Source organism: Hyperolius riggenbachi, chromosome 12, assembly GCF_040937935.1.
Source record: "Hyperolius riggenbachi isolate aHypRig1 chromosome 12, aHypRig1.pri, whole genome shotgun sequence".
Lineage (NCBI taxonomy): Eukaryota > Metazoa > Chordata > Amphibia > Anura > Hyperoliidae > Hyperolius > Hyperolius riggenbachi.
This window is the reverse complement of record NC_090657.1, coordinates 64,978,026-65,005,262: the sequence shown is the minus strand read 5'-3', so window position 1 is coordinate 65,005,262 and position 27,237 is coordinate 64,978,026. Positions and strand designations below refer to the sequence as shown.

The 27,237-nt window shown below is 45.4% G+C and overlaps 1 protein-coding gene across 3 annotated transcripts in view; it reads left to right on the top strand.

Annotated features, from left to right (window-relative positions):
• The window catches only part of CHD6 (chromodomain helicase DNA binding protein 6), a 188,861-nt gene that overhangs the window by 49,503 nt on the left and 112,121 nt on the right, over positions 1–27,237 (top strand). For 2 of the 3 annotated variants that reach the window (XM_068264246.1, XM_068264244.1), the window contains 2 exons: positions 19,874–19,923; positions 22,434–22,927. In XM_068264246.1, coding sequence (XP_068120347.1) covers positions 19,891–19,923; positions 22,434–22,927 — 527 coding nt within the window. In that variant the 5' untranslated portion in view covers positions 19,874–19,890. Of the gene's footprint in view, positions 1–17,088; positions 17,123–19,873; positions 19,924–22,433; positions 22,928–27,237 lie in introns of those variants that run through there. The other variant, XM_068264245.1, reaches the window with a different exon arrangement.

Below are 27,237 nucleotides of genomic sequence, written 5' to 3'. Positions count from 1 at the left end.
CCTTTCTACTGCGCAGGCGCCGGAGACTTGTGCCTGCGCAGTGGAACGGACTCGACTGAGGTCGGGTATTTCCGCCTACTTCTGAGCGTTTTTCTCAGTACAGATGTACAGATTTTCTTTTAAAGGACATAAATATGGTAGCTGCCATATGTACTTCTCACTTCATGTTCCCGTTAAAGCAAACCTGTGATTTTTTTTTTTTTAATTTTTTTAATTTTACTTGCCTCAGTGAAGGGGCACCTCTGAATGCTCCAGAGACTTCTCCTATCCTTCTTGAGCCCACCATTGCTCGTTGGAACCCTCTTCATCTTGGCGCACTGTGCAGGTGCACAGAGCTACTCATGTAATAAGGACAAAGTTGTGCAGGAGTGACCTGCTGCTTTCTTGTGTCTGCCTAGTGCAGCCTCGCTTGAACACTAACAGGAGTGCAGCCGAGCGAACATATTCGAAAAGTCCTTGTCTAATATGTTCAGAGGGTCCCAGCGCAGGAACAACAAGGGGGATGGGGGAAACTCGTGAATTATCCAGAGGCTTCCCTCTACTAAGGCAAGTATGTAACTTTTTCTATACATTTGGCGTTGTGCTGTGGGCAGCACGGTGGCGTAATGTTTAGCACTCTCATTTTGCAGCGCTGGGCCCCTATTTTGAATCCCAGCCACAGGGCACTATCTGTACAGAGTTTGTATGTCGCCCTATGTCTGCATGGGTTTCCTCCAGGCACTCCAGTTTCCTCCCATAACCCGAAAAACATACAGATAAGTTAACCACTTGAGGACCATAGTGCTAAACCCCCCTAAAGACCAGGCTAATTTTTACTAAAATGGGCACTGCAGCTTTAAGGCCAAGCTTCAGGGCCGAACAACACAGCAGAGGAGTGATTTCCCCCCACCAACAGAGCTCTCTGTTGGTGGGGTCTGATTGCCCCCAGTTGTTTTTTTTTTTAAATAAATATTTGTGTGTGTTTTTGTATCTTTAGCAAACCGCTCCCTCCCCCCAGCCGGCCAATCACGTGATCGGCTGTCATAGGCTTCTGCCTATGAGAGCCGGTCGCACTCTTGTCCCCCAAGGGGACAGCCGTGTCACATGGCTGTCCCCAGTGCAGCGCTGCAACTGCCAAGGCTCTCTGAAAACCTGTGGGCGTGGTTTATTTAGTTTATAGGGAATTAGAGTATTAAAACAAAAAAGTATTTGGCTTGAGGAATGCCCTATAAACAATAGGAAAGGAACACAATTATGCAATGAATGAAAGTTCATCTCGGATCCACTTTAAGCAAGACTGGGCTTCCGGTGTCCTTGTGTGTTTTTTCATTTCTGTACAAGTATTCACTCTTCTATGGGGAGGTAAGTTTTACTTCCCTTTGTTTCTTGCCTAGTGATTGCGGTTTGCAATTGAGATTAACGATTTTTCAGTAATTGCATTTTGCGATTCTCATTTAAAGGGATACTGTAGGGGGGTCGGGGGAAAATGAGTTGAAGTTACCCGGGGCTTCTAATGGTCCCCCGCAGGCAACCAGTACCCATGAAGCCACTCACCGATGCTCCGGCCCCGCCTCCGGTTCACTTCTGGAATTTCTGGCTTTAAAGTCTGAAAACCACTGCGCCTGCGTTGCCGTATCCTCGCTTCCCCTCATGTCACCAGGAGCGCACGGTGCAGACAGAGACCATACTGGGCCTGCGCAGTACGCTCCTGGTGCCACCAGCGGGAGTGAGGACACGGCAATGCAGGCGCAGTGGTTTTCAGACTTTAAAGTCTGAAATTCCAGAAGGTGGGGCCAGAGCATTGGGGAGTGGCTGCGTGGGCACAGGATGTCTGTGGGGGACCATTAGAAGCCCCAGGTAACTTCGACTCATTTTCCCCTGAGCCCCCCCTACAGTGTCCCTTTAAGTGAATAAGAATTGCAACACAATTGCCGAAAAAATGCTACATGCAACACATTTGCGATAATTGAAAAATCACAAATGTGCCGCAATAGCTGCCTTGTGAGTACTCCCATAGGATTACTTGTGCGGAAGCGCTTTGCTGATCCCTGGTGATCAGTAAAGTACAAATCACGTGCTGCCTTTGTGTGACTTTACATTGCAGTATCGCTTTTCAAAATGCTAGAGATCGCCAGCCAGGGGCGTATCAATAGACCCTGCAAGGGATGCAGCCGCAAGGGGGGCCTAGAAGCAGCAGGGGGCCCCATGGGGGGAGAAGTTTCTTTTCCCTGTCCTTAGAGACTGACAACTGAGGGCACAGAGAGAAGAAACTTTCTGTTCTCTGCACAATTGTTCTAATGACTGCATCTGCTCAGCCAATGACAAGGAATCATTTAGAGTTTTGTAGACAGTCCCTATTCAGTAGGCTCTTGGGTACAGCCCCCAGCCCCCAACCTCTCTACCCCTCCCCAAGCGCTGTGTGCTGTAGTGATGCTGGAGAAGTCTGCAGAGCCAGTTCTTCTCCATCAGAGGGCATAGTGAGTGCACACTAGTCTGTCAGTTTTCTGTATGCGTTTTCTGCTCACCATGTGTGTCTGAATGTGTGAATACATACATGTTTTATCACAGAAGCAAATGTAATTGAAAGAGAAAATGTGTGCAGTGTTTCACTGTCGTCTGTTTTTATCTACATGGGGACATTCTAGTTACGCCCCTGTCACCAGCTACTGAAATCACTAGTAAGATGCTCCAATGTGAATGAGGCCTAAGACTGAGAGTGCAGTGCAGCAGTGAAAGTAACCTTGGTGGGGTGTGATGTATTGCAGTCCACCCAGCTTGGTAAGCTCTTCACTGCTGCACTGCTCCCTCAGTCTCTGTATTTAGGTTGTTACACACTTATTATGGCTTACTATTTATCACAGGATCCTGCGTGTGTGTGTGTGTGTGTGTGTGTGTGTGTGTGTGTGTGTGTGTGTGTGTGTGTGTGTGTGTGTGTGTGTGTGTGTGTGTGTGTGTGTGTGTGTGTGTGTGTGTGTGTGTGTGTGTGTGTGTGTAGTGTGTTTCATTGGTTTACTCAGGCGGTAATTTGCACGCATGCACTTTTCACATATCGACTGCAGGGAGATCATTGTACATACACTATGCACTTTATCATTGTCTCATGCTTTACCTAGGGGGATCTCTCCCATAGTGTTTCCCCTTTATTAGGATTTATTAGCTGCCTGCCTGCACTTGTTATGAATTATGCTTCATACACACTTGAGATAACAGTCTTTGGAAAATGAAAGATCACAGACCAATTTTACCCCATTCCATGTAGTATGAGAGCCATACCTAGAAAGTCTATTCTATGGAGCTGAACTCCCCATCAGATAAAATCTTTGCAAGATGCTGCACACACAGATGCCCGTACACACTCAAAAGATCATTATCTGCAAAAGATCTGTTCCTGCAAAAGATCCATTCCATGCAAAATGCATTATAGTCTGAGATCTGCAGATCATCATACACACTTGGTTTAACAGACTTCATCTGCATATCTGGCAATCATCTGCAGATCTGAAAATCCACCCTGTTGAATCTGATCTGCAGATGATCTGCAGATGATTGTCTGTTAAACCAAGTGTGTATGATGATCTGCAGATCTCATAGACTATAATGCATTTTGCAGGAACAGATCTTTTGCAGGAACAGATCTTTTGCAGATAATGATCTTTTGAGTGTGTACGGGCATCTGTGTGTGCAGCATCCTGCAAAGATTTTATTTGTTGGGGAGTGCAGCTCCATAGAATAGACAGTGTAGAGTATGGCTCTCATACTACATGAAGGGTGGTAAGATTGGTCTGTGATCTTGCCTTTTCCAAAGACTTTTATCTCAAGTGTGTATGAAGCATTACTCACTTAGTAATTACTGTGATTACCCCATCTTATGCGATCTATTGTTTTAAATGTTATTACGTGGATTGATGGATTCATACAATTGATTTGTACAGATTTTATTGTCCGGTGCGGTACCTCGATGTCTTTGTCCTTTTTGTTTGGTTTGAAAATTCGAGGTTAAACACTTTTTCATCCATCTCCATACAGACTAAAGGTAGCCATACGTTACTAGTGATTCTGATTCCATCGACAAAGCGATCAACTTTTTTAAGGAATTGACTTCAGTATGGTTGATCAACTAGTGACTCACAGACTACAAGCGATCTCCTATGCAATTTACATTCACGTTCGATTTGACCGATGTGTCTCAGTCGATCGAGTCACGTGTGAACAGTAGCCGATTATTGCACGTTTGACCGATATCTTGACTCCAACTCAAACGACTAAGCTGGTCGAATCGACATGAAATCAGCCACTTTTCATTGACTGGGAATTCTGGAAGACGTTCTATTCTGTGAAATGATCAAATCGAATGCTCGGGCCAAATCGTTACATGTATGGCTACCTTTATAGACATAAAAAAATTGTGCTAATTTTTTTTTTTAAACAGGGCCAGCACTACTATTGGGGCAACTTGGGCAATTGCCCCAGGTCCATGGGCCAGCTGCAGGGGCCCCAGGCCGTCCCCCCAACTTAAACATGGTCCCCGGGCCCCTCAGAGTCTTCAGCAAAGTGGCATCTTACCTGTCCTGGCTGGCATGCTTCGCTGTCAGTCCACATCTCTGTGCCGGGAGGAGGAGACGCTTCTGCGGAAACAAAGTTGGGACAGACTGACAGAGGAACATGCCAGCCGGGACATGTAAGAGGCAACCAGGGGTTAATAAAATTAGTTAAAAAGAACTAAAATGAAATAAAACAGGTGGCTTGCCTCTACAATGATACTTTTATAAAGCAATAAAATGTATGCACTTGCAATGCGGTTTTTTTTTAGTCTAAGTTCACTTCCTCAGGCTTATTATAGTGCCAACTACTGCAAATAGCTGAACACAGAGCTACTTTACCCCGGTTGTGCTTCTCACCCTCCCTGTGGAGGGACATTTGGGGGTTGATTCACTACAACAAATAGCAAGTGTTACCTCCTGTAAAGCTCGCTATCTACTTTTGCTCCCCTAACTGCACGCTTAGTGTGCCTTACTTATCACAGTTAACACGCCTTATCAGAGTAGCATACCGAGCGCTACAAATGTATGCCTGCTAATTGGCAATGACCAGAGCTCCGCTCGTCCTGCACTGAGCCCCTGCGGGTCCAATCACTCCAAAGAACATTATCCCCGCACTTTGGCCCAATAGGCTGCCTGTCAAGTTTCCTGTCAAGTGACCGGCAGCCTATTTGGCCAATCAAAGTGCAGAGATAATGTCCTTTAAAGTGATTGGTCCCGCAGGGGCTCAGGGCAGGGCGAGTGGAGCTCTCGCCATTGACAATTAGCAGGGATAAGTTTGTAGCGCTCGCTATGCTTATCTGATAAGGCACGCTAATAAGGCATGTTAACTCTGATAAGGCACGCTATTTGTTAAAGTGAATCAAGGTCTTTGATTGGCCCAATAGGCTGCCTGTCAAGGTCAAAGTCTGAGGACAGTATAGCAGGAGCTGGCTGGGCAAAAAGATTTTTAGCATGAAATCTGAGCAGCCCCCTCTGCCTGCCAGTCCCCTCCCCCGTCATTTAATGTAAAACCCCCTTTGGCACGTGGTGCGTGTTATGCCTAGTACACACTGCAATTTTCCATTAGATTGATGGGCAAATTATTTCCGATCGTTTTTCTGATTGATTTTCTGATCACTTCTATACAAAATTGATCCGACAAAGGATCGGAAATCAGATTGGATCTGTTGGAAATAATTGATTCGACCCTCAATCTGATGGAAAATTGCATTGTGTGTACTAGGCATTGCAGAGCTCACGCCTCCTCCTGTGTCTTCTTTACATCACCGCCGTGACGCCTGTACACTGTGACCCGGTAGCACGTGTTTAACCTCGTAGTGCAGTCAGGTCATGTGGTACAAGCGCCTGGCAGGGATGGAGAAAAGACCCGGAGCACAGGAGGAAAGTGTCAGTGGAAGGGGAGCTTAGAGGAATACTGTAGGGGGGCCAGGGGAAAATGAGTTGAACTTACTCGGGGCTTCTAATGGTCCCCCGCAGACATCCTGTGCCCGCGCAGCCGCTCACCGATGCTCCGGCCCGCCTCCGGTTCACTTCTGGAATTTCAGACTTTAAAGTCTGAAAACCACTGTGCCTGCGTTGTCCTTGCTCCCGCTGACGTCACCTGGAGCGTACTGCGCAGGCCCAGTATGGTCTGAGCCTGCGTAGTACGCTCCTGGTGACATCAGGGGGAGCGAGGACAGGGCAACGCAGGCGCAGTGGTTTTCAGACTTTAAAGTCTGAAATTCCAGAAGTGAACCGGAGGCAGGGCCGGAGCATCGGTGAGTGGCTGCGCGGGCACAGGATGTCTGCGGGGGACCATTAGAAGCCCCGGGTAACTTCAACTCCTTTTCCCCTGACCCCCCTACAGTACTCCTTTAAGCACTGCTTCGACACACATCACGGGTTCAGGGCGGAGCACATTACACATGGGGGAGACCCCCTGGGGGTCTGTCGCTGTACACCTGACTGAGCCCTTTCAAGCAAGATCTCTCCAGCATGCCAGATTGAGGATTTCGATCCATTTTGCCTGAAACTATCGATTGGGTAGCCATGTTGCGGCATCGATCTCTGGCAAATGTAATCATTCTGATTGAATCTGCCGGATATCGATCCCGCAAATCGGATAATGTATGGACACCTTGAGCCCGTGCATGATAAGCTTCTATTTTGCATGTTTGGGGTATTATCTCCATGCAGAGTGGATTAGGGGTGGGATTGCTGCTTGGCTATCACATGAGAGGAGTGTATCAGCTCTGCTAAGCTCACAGCCTTGAAGCAGAAGGCAGGTGTATGGTGCTAAGTGATGCACTGCAAATATGTTTTCTGTTAGCTGCTGAAGTCCCATCTTTCCCACATCGCAGCAGCAAGTAACAACACGTCTCCTGTTCTTTGTGTGTGTTTTTCCCCTACCCCAAGCTCCCGCGAGATCTCCAGCAGCATAGACTGCTGGCAGCGGCTCCACACTACAGCACAGCGCAGAGTACAGCCTGCCTGGCAGTGTGACTGTGCCAGGAGGAGATTAATGTGCAGACCTGTAAGCAAGGGATGTGCTGTGTGTGTGAAGGACAGAGATGTCCCCTCCCTCCCCCTCTCTCTGTTTCCATGTCGCTGCTGCTACTCTGCTAATGGTGTCTGCGGAACACAAAGCGGACCTGTCGCCTACACACAACCTGCATCTGCATGTGGAATGCCAATCACAAAAACAGTGACTAATTATAATTTGCTCTCGTACCATCCTGAAGGTTTTACAAATGGAGTGTCCTTTCTTTTCCTGATACTATTACAGTTTCCCAAAGCCTATTATTGGAACATGTTCAGCTTTGCCTTAAAGTAAACCTGAGATGTCAACAAAGAAGCATTTGATACTTACCCGAGGCTTCCTCCAGTCCCATAAGCACCGCTGAGTTCCTTGCCGTCCTCCTGAGGGTCTCCATTCTCAGGCTGTTGGTCCTGGTAACTGGCTCACCCACGCCAGTCGGGCTCTTCTACGCATGTGCGGAGGGGACCACGCATGTCCGGAAGACCTCAACTGAGCAAGATTACCAGGACCGATAGCCAGAGAATGGAGGCACTTGGGGGGACGGCGAAGGACTCAGCGGTGCTTAGGAGGAAGCCCCGGGTAAGTACCAAATCTTTATTGTTGTCTCAGGTACACTTTGAATTGTACCCAAGGAGGCATTATGAGATAGACTTGTGAATGTACAGTGCCAAGCATACAAATAAATAGGCTGTGTTCCTTTTTCTTTTTTTTTTCTGCCCGAAAGAGTTAACTATTCAGGCATGCAAGTGACGCTTTCTCTTCAGCGGCGACTGGCTATAGCCTTAACCACACTGATAAAGAATTACAGGCATAAACTCTCTTGCCTGGCAAGGAACCGCTTCTGAGTGCAGTGTATAGATAACAAAGATCAATAGTTATTTTTATTTTTCATATATTTTAGCTCTGAGACACTTGAAAGATTGTGGCATTGAGCAGACAATAAAACATTAAATCTACTTTTTAAGTTGTTTTTTTTTAAAGGTAAAATAAAACCATGTGATATCTAATAATGTTTTTTTTTTGTTAGGAGTAGGAGGATCGATACAATTGTTTTTCTCATCAGTTTATTTCTGATTTGGATTCACTTAAAGTGAACTTAAATTGGAAAAAAAAGTTTAACTTACCTGGGGCTTCTGCCAGCCCTCTGCATCCTCCCTGTGCCCACGCCAGGAAAAACCGATTATCCGATCCCCCGCAGCGCCCTTCTTTCTTCGTGATGTACGGCCCTGAAGGACGAACTCTGGCAGAAAACGATTTCTGCGTGCCCATATGTCACATCAAGCAATGGCTTGCATATTTGCATCCAGTAAAGCGTTACCAGTTCTTTCATATCAAACACGAGTAGGAAATTGCTGAAAAAGTTTCCTTCTCAGCAGCCGTGAATGTGATTTGTGTGAAAATCGGTCAGTGTGTGTGAGACTGACTAATAACCTATGTAAAAATTCTTCCACTAACACTTCCCAGTGGTCAGAAACGCATATGAAGACAAATTAATTTATCAGTGTGGGAACACAGATAACAATGTCATTGAAGGCTCAAACACATGTGAAACTTTTTTCTTTACCCAACTATAGTCCAAGCTTGGTCTGTTTTCACAAACCCAAAAAATTGTCAGACTAGACGAGCGACTGGTAACAAGCGGTTTGATCGATCCAACAGGCAGTTCGACTGTTGGGCTACTATCGTCCAGCTGGCCACGTGTGTACAGGTCGTTTGAGCAACTTGTACTTGTTTTGATTGCGGCCATATTGTGCAGTCCGTCGTTTACTTGTGTGCGCAGTATGCAAGTGAGTTGGTCGTTCATTTGGGTAGTGCATGGAAAATGCAAGTCATGCAATCGCTTGGTCATGCAGTCGTTTCGACGGGTAGGGAACACAATGCAGCCTAATGGTACCCAGAGGTCAATGAGCAGTGTCAGAATACTAATGGTGCCCATACATCTACTGGTTTAGCAGCTGACGGACTATCTGATTGGATAATTATAAACTCAGATTAAAATCCGTGCCTCCAAAAGCATGCCTGATCGACGATTAGACCAATTTCTGGCTGAAATTGGTCGTATGCATTTATTCGGACATGCTACAAGATGTTGGGTCGACACCTTTGATCGGGTGCACGGTATGAACTACGTGTCGTATTCACGAATAACGAACGTGATGGAAACCCCTGGCCACTTCATAAGCTGTCCTGTGTACCTCTCTTTCCTGGCGTGGCATCCTCTTGTGTCCTGCAGCCATGGAGCTGCACTATGTCCCGGCATGTGTCCTAACCTGCCTTAATTCCCCCCCCCCCCCCCCCCCCCCCCGCCAGCGTTTGAGATGCTTTATGCCCTGCCGCGCAGCTTGAGCTGCAGTATGCCCTGTGCCCTGTGGGTAGCTATAGTAACAAGTTACTATGCGTTGACTGGAGCCGAAGGTCCTGAAGGCAGTACCAAGGCTCTATCAATGGAGCTAATCACTGCACTACCGGGAAAGAGGGGGACACAGGAGGACGGTTTATGTATGGGATAAACCGTACTTGTATTATTTAACTATAAGATGCACTGCCTTTTTCTCGCCAAGAGGAAAAGTGCGTCTTATAGTCTGAAAAATATGGTGATTCTTCGGGGAAAAATATGCACCCAAGGACTGCCTGTTTTCTGTTTCAAAGTTTTTATTGACAAGTACTGCCTGTTTTATTCTATTTTATTTAATTATGATAAAATAAATATCTGATATTGTCAAGGAAACTTAAAGCGGAACTGGAGATACATTTAAAACAAACTGCTTCACTTCCCTGGGGCTTCTGCAAGCCCCCAGCAGCCGTCCTGTCCCGCACCGGTCCTCCACGAGCCTCCATTCTCCCGCCGCTGCTCCGTTCCGCGACTTGTAAGTTGAGGCCAGCGCATCCCTACTAAGCGTATCCTTTTTACGCGTTCCTGTCTGCAATAGCGCTATTGCGGACTGGAACACAAAGAAGGATATGTGTGGCCCGAGCCGCGCAGTGGCCTGGCGGTGAAACCGAAAGTAGCTGACGGCGGGACAACGGAGGCTCGCGGAGGGCCGGCACAGGACGGCTGCTGGGGGCTTGCAGAAGAAACAATTTGTTTTAAATCTATCTTCAGTTCCTCTTTAAAGAGGAACTCCAGTGAAAATAATGTAATAAAAAAAAAGTGCTTCATTTTTCCGATAATTATGTATAAATGATTTAGTCAGTGTTTGCCCATTGTAAAAAAAACTTTTAAATCCCTGATTTACATTCTGACATTTATCACATGGTGACATTTTTACTGTTGGCAGGTGATGTAGCTGCTGCTTGCTTTTTTGGCAGTTGGAAACCGCTATTTCCCACAATGCAACAAGGTTCACAGACAGGAAACTGCCAGGACCATGGTCCTCAGAGTTTTCTGTGGGAGGGGTTTCACCACAATATCAGCCATACAGCGCCCCCTGATGATCTGTTTGTGAAAAGGAATAGATTTCTCATGTAAAAGGGGGTATCAGCTACTGATTGGGATGAAGTTCAATTCTTGTTCACGGTTTCTCTTTAAGCGAGATACTTATCAGCCTGGTAGTCGGACCAGTTAACTGTAAGAGAAAAGCAGTTTCTAATTGATTCTTTGAACTAGATAGGTTTAAAATAACCTGATGGATTTAGTGTAAATGGGAGGTGGCCTTAAACTAATAAGCCAGCCCCTTCTGAGCAGGGCCTTGGTTACTTTAATCTGAGAACATTTTTGTTTTCCTTGTTTGAAAACTTTTCCTTCCTGGAACAATGCGCAGCGTACTTGAGCGTTTGAGATCAGCAGCTCAGTGGACATGTAGCTTTTCAGCCTAGTTAACTAGCTATATCATTACGCTGGTGTTTGTGTTTTGCTTGTATCTCCTGTGTGCTTTCCCCCAGAACTCAGCCCACACATAGAGCGTAAACCCAGCAGTGTCTGACAAGCTGATAATTATCTTTGAAGACAACCTAGAACGTAAGCTGGATAAATAGGTTTCTCCGACTGCGGAGCTGTGGATTGGGAAATGCCTTGAAATAGGAGCAAAAGGGGAAATAAAAATACAAAGCGTAGAAAACAGGCTTATGTCGGAAACTGCAGGCCGGAAGCAGCCCACTTACAGGACCGCTGCCCAGTGGACTGCATGTGGCAGGCATACTTGGCACTGAACATTTAAAGAGAATCTGTACTAAAAAAAAAGGGCCTGTTGGGGATACTTGCCTCTGGAGAGGGATGGCTCATTAGGATCCATCTTCCGCAGTGGCCCCGATCCAGTGTGGCCCCCCCCCGTGTAGGGCCTGTAGCACACGGCGATATTTACCTTTTGGATCCAGCGCAGGTGCAGTATCGTTCTACCTCAGGCTTCAGCGGAACTAGCCAAGCCCGTTCGGGCACGAGACACCTGCATAGTAGAGCAGGCCCAATCGGGCTTGGCTATTTCTGCCAGAGCCCAAGGGGGAAGATAGTACTGCATCTCTGCTGGATCCAAAAGGTCTGCTTCTGTCCGGGGTCCCAACGCTGGATTGGGGCTACTGCAACGGACTGGGGAAGCCTCATTAGGATCCTTCCACCTCCTGAGGTACGTATCCCCCAGGGGCACTTTTTTACTTTACGGATTCTCTTTAAAACTGGTATCACTTGCTCATTTGCGTAGAATGTGATCTACTGTTAGATTGCAAAGGACTTCTGGGTAGATCCCACACCGTCCACCTAAGTGAAGTACGGGTCATACTTGAATGAGCAAACTTCAGCCTGATCAAACATACTGTCATTAAGTTGCATTAGTTATGTTAATTAAAATAGGTAATATAATCTTACCCACCCTGTTTTAAAAGAACAGGCAAATGTTTGTGATTTCATGAGGGCATCCATCTTTTTGGTTGAAAGGAGGTGACAGGGAGCATGAGGCATAGTTCCAACTGTCCTGTGTCCTAATGACCCCTCCCAGTTGCTAAGCAACGAGAACAACATCATAAATCCCATCATGCTTTGCACAGCATCAGGAGAAAAATGCCCGGGCAAATTTCTTTTATGGGGCGGGGCTTAGCTCCTGTGCAACTGAAAATGAGGCTTTGGTAAGAAAAACAAAGTTCTGATGCTGTAAAACTTAAAGAAACACCAAGCCTTTTCAGTGCTGCTGAGTAGATTTTTAGTCTGGAGGCTCACTGTAAGGTGCCCATACATTACTTCATTTTCCTGTACGTTTGACCATTCATTTTGATCACTTTATCGGATTGAGGGAGAATCGATTATGTTCCATTCTGCTTGGTCGAAGAAAATTGGCCAATATCTGGTTGAAATGACCAGTTTACGCGATCAAAAGGGGGAAAATATCCGTCAATTGTAATTGTGTTCACATGATTTCGATCGACACTCGATTTTTAGTTTCAGAGCTTGGGGGCACAACATCAAATAGATTGATTAGGGAAAGAAAGTGACATAAGATCTCGCATGCAGTGTGGGTGCCACTAGGTGATCAGCTTTCGATGAACTCACTGTAGTTGATCGCCCAGTAAAGTTGATTGCTTAATCGCTCATTGAAAAATCAAGTAATGTACTACTGCCTTTAGTGCGGTGTGCTGTCCTGAAATTGTGCACAGCAGTTTAGAGAATTATGAGCAAGATGGGCAGTAATAGTGGTTAGCACTCTCGCCTTGCAGCACTGGGTCCCCGGTTCCAGTTCCAGCCAGGGCACCATTTGCATGGAGTTTGTATGCGTTTTCCCCATGTCTGTGTTGGTTTCCTCCGGGCTTTCCAGTTTCCTCACACATCCCAAAAACATACAGATAAGTTAATTGGCTTCCCCCTAAAATTGGCCCTAGACTATAATACATACACTACACAATACATACATAGAGATATGACTATAGTAGGGATTAGATTGTGAGCCCCTCTGAGGGACAGTTGGTGACAATATACTCTGTACAGCGCTGCGTAAGATGTCGGCGCTATATAAATACTAAATAATTCTATTTTAGAAGCATAATGTGCTACTGCTGATAACGGTATTGCCTGACACTATGCATGATATTGTGACTCGGGTATTTGGTCAAACACTGTTCTGTTTGGCTTACTGATAAGGACTGTATGATATGCATCTAATTGACTGGCGGCTTGTGGTAATCACTAAGGCCTGGAACCCACTGAAAACCGCAAACGCAAAACGCAACCGCTAGCGTTTTGTCTGAGCGGTTTGCAAGCGGATTCATGCGCGTTTTTGGTCGTGTTTTGCAACATTGTATTTTTTTCCCCAGCGGGTGCCTTGCGTTTTGCGTTTTTATCCTGATTGGTCCTGTGAATTATTTTTCATTTTGTTACAGTGTGCTGAACCGCAAAACGCTAGCAAAACCGCTCAGTTTAGGTTTTGCTGAGCGTTTCCGCTAGCGGTTCAATACTTTACATTGAAGCGCTAACGCTCCCAAAATGCTGCATGTCCTGCGTTTGCGTTTCTGAGAAACGCAAACGCTCCTGTGGAAGTTGCCCCATCCATTAACATTAGCCCAGCGTTTTGGCAAACTGCTAGTGTATCGCAGTGCTGCCAAAACGCTGCCAAAAGCGCTCCTGTGGGTTCCAGCCCTCATGGACTGTTGCTGGGCATGTGCTGCAGTTGCTGCCTGTATCTGTAAAGGTGCGTACACACGCACTACCGCTGGCAACGACGGGTCCGCCGGACCCTCCCACTGGGCGGACGTTCATCCGACAGTAGTGCATGTGTACGCGCTGTTGGCGGACTGATAAAGCTGCTTCTGAACGATCCGCTCCAGAAACAGCCCCATCAGTCTGCCGACAGCGCGTACACACGCGCATACTGTCGGCTAAAGACCGCCCAGTGGGAGGGTCCGGCGGACCCTTCGTTGCATTTAGTAGTGCGTGTGTATGCACCTTAAAGGGATACTGTAGGGGGGTCGGGGGAAAATGAGCTGAACTTACCCGGGCCTTCTAATGGTCCCCCGCAGACATCCTGTGCCCGCGCAGCCGCTCACCGATGCTCCGGCCCCGCCTCCGGTTCACTTCTGGAATTTCTGACTTTAAAGTCAGAAAACCACTGCGCCTGCGTTGCCGTGTCCTCGATCCCGTTGATGTCATCAAGAGCGCACAGCGCAGGCCCAGTATGGTCTGTGTCTGCGCAGTACACTCCTGGTGACATCAGCGGGAGCGAGGACACAGCAACGCAGGCGCAGTGGTTTTCTGACTTTAAAGTCAGAAATTCCAGAAGTGAACTGGAGGCGGGGCCGGAGCATTGGGGAGTGGCTGCGCCAACACAGGATGTCTGCGGGGGACCATTAGAAGCCCCGGGTAAGTTCAGCTCATTTTCCCCCGACCCCCCTACAGTATCCCTTTAAGTAGATTCTACTTGGTACATCTTTCTCAATTCATAATGTTTGAAGTAGATAGTAAGCTGAAAAAGTTTGGGACGCCTCTACTCTACTCTATAGTCCTGATTTACTGAAGCATCTCCAAGCTGGGGATCATTCGAGAACTTAACTGTCTGCTTTAAAAGTCCAGTTCAAGGTTTTTACTCTCCTTCTCTCTATCCTGTACTTAAAAGAAAGATGGACCATCACCCAAACCTTCTTCATACATGGCTGGGGGGATGCAGATTGACCTGATCTTCCACCCACCGGAACTGGCTTCCAGCTGTCTGAACTCCACCTGCATCCCCCAGATCAAAGCAATTTGATTTGGCACCTGTGCTCAGCTACAGATTTGCTTTCGCTATTGTGTCCTGGGAGGGGTGTAGGATTGGGTGTCGCTGCTCCATGGGGAGTAATGGCGAGGTCGGGGGATGGGCTGGCCGTGCCCTTTCCCACCCCTATTGCCTTCTCAGCACCTCTTGTGATGCCCTGTGACAGGACTTCTTGGTGTGCTAGCATTGAAATCTGACCACCGTGACCATAGGCAAGTGGCAATGCAGCATCAGTACCATGCATGTGGCATTGCAAAACGTTCATACCAGGATGTCCTGATGCCACAGGACTTTAGGGCTCGGACACACTATAAGCGCTTTTCTGAGCCCTTCAGAGCACCATCAGAGCTTTCTGAGACTAAAAAAAAAACAAAAAAACCCTCCAATTGACTTGCATTAAAATTGTGGTAGAATCCTGCATTTTAATGCAAGTCAATGGGAGCGGTTTTTAAAAAGCTGTCAAAGCTCTGGAGGCCAAAAAGCGCCCAGAAAAGTGCTTATAGTATGCCTGAGCCCTTATACTGATCTCTACTGCCTGTATATCTATCTAGTAACCGTGCACGGAAATGCAGTCTTCAAATTCTCCTATCCGAGGGATATGGAGGCTAACGCATTTATTTCCTTTTAAACAATACCAGTTGCCTGGCTGTCCTGCTGACCCTCTACCTCCAAAACTTTGCCATCGACCCTGAAAAAGCATGCAGATCAGATGTTTCTGACTGGAGTAGCTTGCTTCGGGTGTGTGATCCAGATATAACTGAAACCAAAGAGATCAGCAGGACAGCCAGACAACTGGTATTGTTTAAAGTAAAAACAAATATGGCAGCCTCCATATTCCTTTCCCCTCAGATGTCCTTTACTCCTTAGCGGTAACCCCGAGTCAGGCTCGGGATGGAAATCCGCAGCTCAGAGCTGTAATCCCAAGTTGGATCCATCGGAGGTGTGGAATGTGCAGGGCTGCCGCTGAGCGGTATGAATTTTACGGTCTGAAAGCTTGTGAAAAAATTGCACCACTTTTGGAAAACAATTCTGGAAATAATCATACCGCCAGGGCGGTTAAAGGGAACCTAAACTGAGGATATGGATTTTTCCATTTAAAATTATACCTGTTGCCTGACTCGCCTGCTGATCCTGTGTCTCTCATACTTTTAGCCACAGCCCCTCAACAGCATGCAGATCAGGTGCTCTGACCGAAGTCATACTGGATTAGCTGCATGCTTCTTTCAGGTGTGTAATTCAGCCACTACTGCAGCCAAAGAGATCAGCAGGTCTGCCAGGCAACTGGTATTGTTTAAAAGGAAACATCCATTATCCCTCTCAGTTAAGGTTCCCTTTAAAGAGAATCTGTATTGTTAAAATCGCACAAAAGTAAACATACCAGTGCGTTAGGGGACATCTCCTATTACCCTCTGTCACAATTTCGCCGCTCCCCGCCGCATTAAAAGTGGTTAAAAACAGTTTTAAAAAGTTTGTTTATAAACAAACAAAATGGCCACCAAAACAGGAAGTAGGTTGATGTACAGTATGTCCACACATAGAAAATACATTCATACACAAGCAGGCTGTATACAGCCTTCCTTTTGAATCTCAAGAGATCATTGTGTGTTTCTTTCCCCCTGCATATCTCATGCACTGAAGTTTCAGGCTGCTCTTTTCTTCCTGCAAACAGCTTTGCCCTTGTCTGAATTTCCTGTGAAAGCCCAGCCTGTGAATTTCCTGTGAAAGTCCAGCCAGCTCAGAGGACGATTTATCCAGCTTGTAAAAGATAAGAGAGAAGAGAGAAGCTGCTCTAATCTAAATATCACACAGGCAGTGTGCAGAGATGGGCCTGAAAGGGGGAGTTCATAGCAGAACCACAACACTGAAGAACTTAGCAGCCTTCCAGACACAGGCCGACAAGTCTGACAGGGGAAAGATCCATTGATTTATTACAGAGACTGTGATAGCAGAAAGTGCTGCAGTAAGTAAGAACACATTAGAATAGCTTTTGGAACTTGTAGGATGATAAAAAACAGGATGCAATTTTTGTTACGGAGTCTCTTTAAAGGGGCACTACAGCGAAAAACTGTAAAATGTAAAATGCTGTATGTGCAAACATATACAAATAAGAAGTACGTTTTTTTCCAGAGTAAAATGAGCCATAAATTACTTTTCTCCTATGTTGCTGTCACTTACAGTAGGTAGTAGAAATCTGACAGAAGTGACAGGCTTTGGACTAGTCCATCTCTTCATAGGAGATTCTCAGGGATATATTTTCAAAAGCACTTAGTGAATGGCAGTTGCTCTGTTTAACTGCCAAAAAACTGTGTAGCGAGCAGGGAAGCTGGCCAGCATCATTGTTTACATTTTTTTTCGGGAATGTCTTTATAAAGAATTAAAGCCTTGCTGAGAATCCCCTATGAAGAGATAGAAGGAAGGTAGACTGAGAGGGGCGGGGGAGAGGCGGAGATACTCGCTGACAGACGCGCTGTGAGGGCAGGGCTGCAGCCATTAGCCCTGCCTCATCAGGAAGAGATCCCCGGCGAGGACGGAGGGGATTTGGGGGGTAAGGTACCCCCGTTGTTCGACGCAATAGCGGCGGTTTAGCAGGGGCACACATGCCCCTGCTGAATATAAGAGAAGAAGCGATTTTTATACTCGCTTCTGATTCTCTTTAACAAAATGTAAAAAAAAAAAAGTGATCACTTCCCGTAACGGGAGAGTGTTCACTAGCGCCATCTTGTGGCCAAGAAGTATATTGCACATACATACTATGTACATACACAATATTAATAAAATTAATAAATTACACTTTCAACACCCCCGCTCCTCCCCCAAAAAAAACACTTGTAAAAAAAAAATCAGCTTAAAACAAATAAATAAATAGTTGCTTTAGGGACTCAGCTTTTTTAATCTATATTTTATGAGGGAAAATTGATTTTACTTTACTACATAGGGGCTTGTAATTATGGCCAGAGCAAAAAAAAAAAACACCAGAAAAATAACACCTATATTTCAAAATAATATATTGTCGCCATACATTATGATAGGGACATAATTTAAACGGTTTAATAATTGGGACAACTGGGCAATTAAAATGTGTTGGTTTTATCCACAGAAGAATGTTTGATTTTAAAACTGTAATGGCTGCAATCTGAGAAAGATTTTTTTCCATTATTTTTGTATTTTTCCCATTAAAACGCATTTAGAATAAAAACATTCTTAGCAAAATGTACTACCCACAGAAAGCCTAATTGGTGGCGAAAAAAACGAGGTATAGATCATTTTCTTGTGTTGTAATAACCTTATTAGAGAATAAAAGGGAGGAGCAAGGACAGGTGAAAATTGCTCTGGTCCGTTAGGGTAAAGACCCTTGGGGGTGAACTGGTTAAAGTGGATCCGAGATAAACTTTTACTAATTGCATAATTGTGTTCCTTTCATATAGTTTATAGGGCATTCCTCAAGCCAAATACTTTTTTGTTTTAGTTGTAATACTTTAATTCCCTATAAACTAAACAAGCCTCGCCCACAGCTTTTCAGAGTGCAATGGGAGGCAGAGAGCAGCGGCGGTTTGGGGACACAGAGCCATCTCATGAGGCCCCCCCGAAAATCCACCTCGGGTTCTCCTTAAAGAGGAACTGTAACGACAAAACGGCCCCTGGGGGGTACTCACCTCGGGTGGGGGAAGCCTCGGGATCCTAATGAGGCTTCCCACGCCGTCCTCCATCCGTCAGGGGTCTCGCTGTAGCCCTCCGTGCAGCGGTGACGTAATATTTACCTTCCTGGCTCCTGCGCAGGCGCTCTGACGGCTGTCGGCGCCGAAGTAGGCGGAAATACCCGATCTCCGTCGGGTCTGCTCTACTGCGCAGGCGCAAGTTTCCGGCGCCTGCGCAGTAGAGCGGACCCGACGGAGATCGGGTATTTCCGTCTATTTCCGTGCCGAAAGTCGCCACAGCGCCCCCGCTGGAGCCAGCAAAGGTAAATATTGAACTGACAGTCGGCACAGTCGCCGGCTGTTCGGAGGGCTGCAGCGAGACCCCCGTGGGACAGAGGATGGCGTGGGAAGCCTCATTAGGATCCGGAGGCTTCCCCCACCCGAGGTGAGTACCCCCCAGGGGATCTTTTTGATGTTACAGTGTCTCTTTAAAGAGACACTGAAGCGAAAAAAAATATATGATATAATGAATTGGTTGTGTACTATGAATGATTTCTAGAAGATTAGCAGCAAAGAAAATATTCTCATACTTTTATTTTCAGGTATATAGTGTTTTTTCTAACATTGCATTATTCTATAATATGTGCAGATTACACAACACTCAGCATTCAAAATGATTCTTTCAGAGCAGTCTGTGAAGTAATGACCTTTCCTCTAGCAGAGAAAAAGTAAACCGTTCACTTACAGTTGAGATAATAAAAGTCAGATAACAGCCCTCTCCACGACTAACTTAGTCGGAGAGCTTAATGGCTTGTTTGCATAGAGATAACAACTGGAGTTTCTCAACTCTTCCTGTACTGGAAACAATTAGGGCTCGTTTCCACTGTAGCGGTGCGGAATCGCCTGGATTCCACCGTTGAAGAAATCGCATGCGGCTGCGTTTCCGCATGCAGATTTACCCGCGATTTCGCATGCGATTTCGCATGGCAAGGAGCCATGCGAATTTAACCATGTCACTGCCTGTGTTAAGTTCCATTGGCTTTCATGCGAAATCGCATGCGAAATCGCGGGGAAATCCGCATGACAAAGCCGCATGCGATTTCCCTATTGAATACATTAGCGGCGATTCGCCCGCATTCCTGCCGCACGCAAATCTGCACGACCCTGTCGTGCAGATTTTCCCCGCACCGAAAAAACGACGCCACACACGTGGAAACCGCCCCATCCACTAACATTAAGTATGCGAATCCGCATGCAGTGCCCGCATGCGGATTCGCTATAGTGGAAACGAGCCCTCAGACTGATGTATCTGATCTTAATGTTTTATTTCTTAGCTGTACTACACATACAAATCATAATATCATAAATTTTTTTCCGCTTCAGTGTCTCTTTAAGTGTTACTTCACTATTGCTTTACTGCTAATAATGATGTTTTGTGGCACAGATTTTAGTTTTTTTATTTTTTGTTTGTTTTTTATTTAGCAATACCTGTGTGTTTTCTAATTTTAAAATGTTACTGTGTTTGCATTTCAGGGTCAACATTTTAATTTATGATAATGAAAATACAGAAACAAGAACAACAGGTTAGTAAGTTCTCGATTTGGTAAAATTTCTTTACGTTTATGCACCTTTCACACTAGCATGTTGCGTCGCTCGTTCGCCACTCTCCCGTTGCAGTGGCCATGAGTCTCTGAGACTGGCCTACACTACCAGCGGTTCGATGCGGCAGAAGTGGTTCAGATCATGCAAACGTGATGCAGTGGTTTGCCGAGCCCTTCCGCATTTTAATTTGAGTCAATGGCACCTCAACAATTTATATAGATTGGGGCGGTGCGTTTTAAAAACAGTGATGTACTTCCTGTCCAGTAGGGAGAATGTCACTGATCGGAGCTGCGGAGTTATGCATATTACCCTATCGGTGCACTCTCCTGGCAGGGTAATATGTAAAGGGGAAATGGTGCTGGATGATTATTTTTATTTTTAGCCCTTTTTTTTTTTTTATAAAAATATATTTTTAAAGTGGAATTGTACTCCCATATCATGATGGCTTAGGCATCATAGCTCCTATACAATATAGGATACAGTCACTAGTTTTGCTTCATACAGTGTAGGGGGTCATGATTTGAGGTGTTTTGACAGGTAAGCCTTCAACACTGCGCACACACACAACACAAACACAACACACACCACACAAACACAACACACACCACACCACACACACTCACACTTGGGTGGTCAATGGCCAGTCGTCTGGGAAATCATTTGCCGTTACTGCCACGCACCCAGTCGAGCCCTTGCTGATGACATTTTCTTTTGGACGAAAATGTATCAAAAGAATGATCAAGCGGCCACATTGCAGCACTGATTCTCCTTCTCTCCGAGCAATGTATGGGCACCAGTACAGTGTTAATTCTCCCAGAGTTAGTTATATGGGTTTGTAGACCACTGTTGGCCACAATATATATATAATTTATTGTTATATAAAATGTATCCCAGTAGTTATATTCAAAAAAAAAATGCATAGAACAAGGATTATAATCCTCATTCAAAAAAAAATTAAAAAATCAAGAAACAATAGTATTGGTCATCAGTTATGTTATCAAAAAATATAATATCATATTACCAGCCCCCCAATTTTCACACCATCAAATAAATCCGTTCTACAATGTTTCACCAGTCATTATGACAACTTGAAAACAAGAAAGTTATAAAGAAAAAAAATCATTAAGAATGATGCAATATTTCTGATAGACAGAGGTGTATGTAAAATTGATATTTACCTCCTCAAAGTCTTCTCACTATCTCATATTAGAAAATGCCTGAGCGTGTCATCATGTGCGTGTCCAGGGCCACCACTCAGCCTTATACTTCCATGTTTCACACTTCCTTTTCAAGGCATTAGATCAGGGGCATACAAACTGTGTAGGCCAAAGGCCATATCACCGTTCCTGAGAGTTCTAGGGGGCCAAACTGGCGAAATTAAACACAGTTTTTGCTGATTGCCGATAGGTAAACTATGCTTGTGACATTTTTGTGAAATAAAGCCTTTCCACAGGAAATAACCCTTATACCAAGTGAGGTTGACACAGTGGCATGCTGCTAATCAGTGGCTGTTGTTGCTGCTAGCACAGTGGCAGCTGCTAATCAGTGGCTATTACCGCACGGTGGTGGCTGATAACCTACAGGTGAACAAAGAGGGAGGCAGAGTGGCGACACAAGGTAGTCCGTGCATGCGGCACAGAGGCTATGGACTGTGGGATGCATGGAATTAACAACTGTAGAGCGCTTTGGAGACCACCCGAAAAGGCTCAGCGGGCCACATTTGGCACCCAGGCCAGACTTTGAACATGTCTGCATTAGATGTGTCTATGGAAGCTCAGTAAACTCATCTAATAAGAGTGTGGCAGTCAGAAGAGAGGGACAGAGGCCTAGTGCACACCAGAGCGGTTCGGCTGCGTTTTGCGATCCGCTTGCGGATGTGGAAACGCTTGGGTAATGTATTTCAATGGGCTGGTGCACACCAGAGCGTGAGGCGTTTTGCTGCAGATTTTGGATTGCGGAGGCGTTTCTGCCTCCAATGTAAAGTATAGGAAATCCGCAAACTGCTCTGAAAAACGGCAGTTCAGAGCGGTTTTGCAGGCGTTTTTGTTACAGTAGCTGTTCAGTAACCGCTTTACTGTAACAATATCTGAAATCTACTACACCAAAAACGCTTTCCAAAACCGCAAAATGCTAGGTGAAACGCTACAGAAAAATAAGAAAAAGCGTTTCAAAATCTGCTAGCATTTTGCGGATCTGCTAGCGGTTTTTGGTGTGCACCAGGCCAGAGTGAGGATCACTGGAATGGAAGGCTTTTATAAAGTGGCGGACAAGAAGGGGGGGGGGCAGGAGTGGCAAGTATCAGTGGCATACCTGCACTCGCCACCATTGATTCCATCATGGCAATGGGTAAAGTTTTACTTCACTAAATTATTGCCTGACTTTTGCTGCCTTTATATATTTCATCATTTTTTTATGTTTTTATAGAAAATGAACTTGAAAGGATTTGTAAGTTTTTCATTTGGCTTAATGATTCTTGTTTTTTCCATGACAGCTACCCAACCTGAAAGCACTTAGCTATTCACCAATGTCCAGTGCCTCTATAACCTGCGAACGCCAAGTACTTGCTCCCTTCTCTGAGTCCAGTCTTGAAGATTTCCACCCTGTGACCCTTTTGGACACCCCTACACGCCTCTTGGCTGAGGATGAACTGTTCTCCGAGCAGGAACCCTGCGAATTCAGCTCGCCAAACAATCTTAACGGGATGGAGGACAGCGGAGGGGGTGGGACCGGCGTAAAGAAAAAACGGAAAAAAAAGGCACTAAAGGAACAGGGGGAGGAAAAGGAATCCAAACCAAAGAAAAAGAAGGAGCCCAAGAAAGTTAAAGAACCTAAAAAAGTAAAAGAGCCCAAAGAGGCCAAGGAACCCAAGCAACCTAAGAACCCCAAGGAACCCAAGAAGCCAAGGAAACCCAAGGAGCCAAGGCCTCCGAAAGAGAAGAAAGCTAATTCGGAAGCAGTTGTGAAAACAAAATCCAAGAAAACAAGGTGAGCATATACTTAGCTATTATGTATGAGGGATGGTCAGTGACCTGCAAATAATTCCGTGTTGATGCAAGATTCATGCTAATACTATGCTGACTTATACAGCTTGGGAATGGACCAAATTCCCCCTTACTGGAAGAACTAAGTGCATGGAGACAGGCTTTCCCCGTGGTTGTCATGTTTTCTTTAAAGCGAACTTAAATTCTTGCACAGGAGACAATGAAACAGAGAAATCCACCCTGTGTGTGTTTTCTAGAGAACAGCGTGTCTAATTCTCCCCTCTCAGCAAGTTATGAGCTATTGTAATTTTAGCTGCCAGCTGAATTCTTAGCTAATATGTAAACCACAGAAGGTTAACCCTTTTTGTGCTCCCAGTATATCAAGAAGTTACCATTCTGAAGAATCTCGGTAGGAGTTCTGTTAGCTGTAACAAGGAAATGTTTTTCTTTAAAGGTTATGCTGTTGCTTATATTTTAGAGCATAGAGAAAGTTTTGAGTTCACGTCCGCTTTAGGTAAAATGCTAAGAAACGCTTGTGGTCACATGAAGTGCAGCTTACATTTGCAGCCTCCATGTTGCAGGTAGAATGGGCGGGCCCATACCGGAGTGTAGCATTTGATAGTTGATCCGTCTGTCTAGAGGATGGCCCGATGCTCCTAAATCAGGACCAATCGCCATTGGAGAGGGCATTCGCTCCAGTGCTTGCTGTGCCCCCACCTCTCAGAGCAGCTTCATTACACTATCCGAGGTTCATGTTCAGCTGTATGAGAACTTTTGGTGAGGCTTGCAATACATTTGATCAGCTTATACATTTGCAAGGCTTTGATTTGCTTATCTGAGTTCATCCCTTCCTGCTTTAGCACATGATCCTGACCAGCAAATCGGGTGACAGATTTGTACCGCTCTAATCAAACTGATTACATGCATCTCAATGAGTTCTGATCGGAACTAGGGATGAGCAAGAACGATTCTGCAAAAAGGAAAATCTTCCCAGAGTTTTTGGGGGGCATGGGGTGTGTATGCAGGGGCTATCTTGCCTAAGCCACCACCGTCTCCATATCTGATGAGCTCCATACCGTGTTTCATCTTTTGACACTTCTGCCTTCTTAACTTGAACTTCCAGTCTGAAGGCAGAAGTGTAAGAAGATGGAAAGTGGCATGGAGCGCATCAGAAGGGAAAAGGTGGCTTAGGTGAGTTGACCCCCGCATACACCCGCACTGTCACGTTTTGCAAAATCATTCTCGCTTATCCTTAGTAGACATCTACCACTATGACAGCAAGTCACCCTCATGGTGCGAACACACATCCAATTTTGATTAGCCAATTTTACCACTTTCATGTAAATCCGTTCATAGGAGTTGTAAAATTGGCCAATCATCAAAATTGGATGTGTCTACGCACCCCAAAGCCTGGTACACACATCCGACTTTGATTGATCAATTACTGACCAATTTACCACCTCCATGTAGCATGAGGGCCAACAGATTTTCAATACTGTGAACAGAGAGTGCAGATGAGCTCTCATACTTACAGAGTGTAAAATTGGCCAATGATTGGTCAGTCAAGTCAGATGTGTGTATGCACCCTTAGAGGAAGGTATACTCAGTTGTTCAATTATTTGCTTTTATTGTAGTTATTGACAGGCCTATTTACACAGACCCTCACCCTGGTATTTCCCCCACGTCACAGATCCTGTTGCCACCCACTCAAGTTTGTGTGCATTTGTCACAGCATTTATAAATGAATAGTGACTGCAGGAGCATGGTGACTGAAGGGCAATTGAGGAGTTTTCAGGTGTCCATTGCAGGTGGTTTTCTTTTACCACCCAGTTGCTGCAGAGCCTTGTAAATGTAGACAGTGACCACATGTATGCCATCTCCGATGTACCTATAGATTCCCATTCACAACAAGGAAAATGCCAGGAACTGTCTTTGTGAGTTAGCATTGATTAGATGACTTGCTTGTGTTGATGGATGCACACATTCACCTATATGATAAATAATAAAAATGTTAAACTTATCTGGGGCTTTAAAGTCCAAGGCAGGGGTGTCAAACTCAATCCTGTAAGGGGCCATAATTAAAAACCTACTCTAATTTGTGAGCCAAATTGTTTATTAGGATTTAACAATTGTTGAACAAACTACCATAAGTGACGTAACTATAATCGTGGAAAGCCTGCTCCGCCACCTTCTGCAGAGTAGCGCAGTGGAGCAGTTTAATATTTACCTGCTCCAGGGCTGCTTCGGGTTTCCTCTGCTCTTCCTGACAGCTGCACACTCTATGCTGCATACCTCTGGCTCTGACTGCATGTCACGTGATCGGGAGAAGAAGGTATGGAAGCATAGAGCGTGTAGCTGCTGAGAAGAGCAAAAGAGATCTTGTGCACCGCTGGAGCAAGTAAATATTACTCTGCTTCGCTACTCTGCCTTGTGGGGAGAGGGTGTTGTTGTTGTTGTTGTTGTTGTGGTGTGTGTGTGTGCGTGCGCGTGTGTTTTACTAGTCACCAGGGCCGGATTTGTACTCATTACCGCCTAATGCCACTGTCAGCACCCGCCCCCCTTCAGTATTGCCAGCCAGATGACACTTACCCCTCCCTTCAGTATAGGTAGCCCGTTGACCCTTCTCTCTAGAATAGGCAGCCAGATGACCCTCCCACCTTCAGTATAGGTAGCTAGATAACCCCCCTCCTCCAGTTTAGAGTAGCCTGATGACCCCCACCCCCTTGATGACGCCTCCCCCCTTCCCTCTAGTATAAGAAGCCAGATGACCCTGCCACCTTCCATATAGATAGCCTGCTGCCCACCCGCCCTTGATACTGTGGTGCCCTAAGCCATGGCCTATGTGGCCTTCGCTTAATTCTGGCCCTGCCAGTTATATGAGGAAGTTTGAATTTCGGGAGGAACTCAATGCTAAACTCAAGTTTTAGCAAGGGGACGTGTTAGTTGTTGCCGCACCCCGGTTCAAACTGACAATGTTTCAACCAGAAATACTATCACCGATGTGCTCCTCCGGATGGGAAGGCAGTGTACTGTTTGCTCTTTACTGCTTACAGTGGTGCCCTTTTGAAACTCTCAAGGGCCACATGAAATGGCAAGGAGCGCCGCATTTGTCCCGTGGGCCTTGAGTTTGACACCTCTGGTCTAAGAGTTTGTACAAACATCTAATTTTGATTGGCCAATTTTACCACCTCCGTGTTGTATGAGGGCCAACAGATTTTGTATACTATGAACATAATGTGTGGGTAAGCTCTCTTACACACCTGTCCAGTGCTGGTACTGATTGCTAACAAGTGCCTGGCCAGTGCAGGAGAGCAGCTTGAGAGGCTGTGAATTCTACACCTGTCAGCTGCCAGATTCTAATAATTCCAGCTTGATGCTTATTTCATGCTAATTTCATGCAAATGTATGCAGCTTTGAAGTAGACCAAATAAAAGTGGCATGAATTTGCCTGAAATCAGCATAACATTTGAAATGAATTATTCACATCTGTTGTCCATGCTTACTGGTGAGGTTTTCCCTCTGCTCTCCATAGTGTACACAGAATACACAGGAGCTGATACACCAGACTGGGTGCTATGGGAAGCCTCTGGACTTCAATTTCTGTACTTTGTAGTTAGGGTGGCCACACACCATACAATAAAATGATCCGATTTTATGGCAATTTGATAAAAATGATTGGTTGTACAGAAAAATCAAAAGCTTTCATTTATTTGTTGGAGAAATGTGATCAAATGTCCCCTATTAGTGTTCTTTTTTTTTTTTTTTATTCATATAAGCAGATTGGGAGGATAATTTTTTTTTTTTTGAAAGGGCAATGGTATAAAGACTATTGTGTTGAGATATATAATCTATAATAATTTTTTTCATAATCAGGGAACAATGGAACACACGTGTGTGGTACATTGATCAGATTTTTTAAATGTTACAATCCTTCAGAAAAAGTGATTATTTTTGAATTGAAAAGAAATATAAAAATGGTATGGTGTGTATAGGATTTGTTTTCTTTGGGGATTCTTGTAAGGGCCAAGAATACCTAGGTGAGAAATAGGGGAGAGAGACCGGGAGCCCAATGGTGCAGTATCCAGGGCTGTGGAGTCGGAGTCGGAGCAATTTTGGGCACCCGGAGTTGGAGTCGTGGTTTCAGAAACTGAGAAGTCGGGAGTCGGAGTCGCATGATTTTTGTACAAAATCCACAGCCCTGTTAAGTATTAGACTAAGGAGTCAGAGTCGAGGAGTCGGAGTCTGAGCAATTTTGGCTACCCGGAGTCGGAGTTGGAGTCGTAGTTTCAGAAACTGAGGAGTCGGAAGATTTTT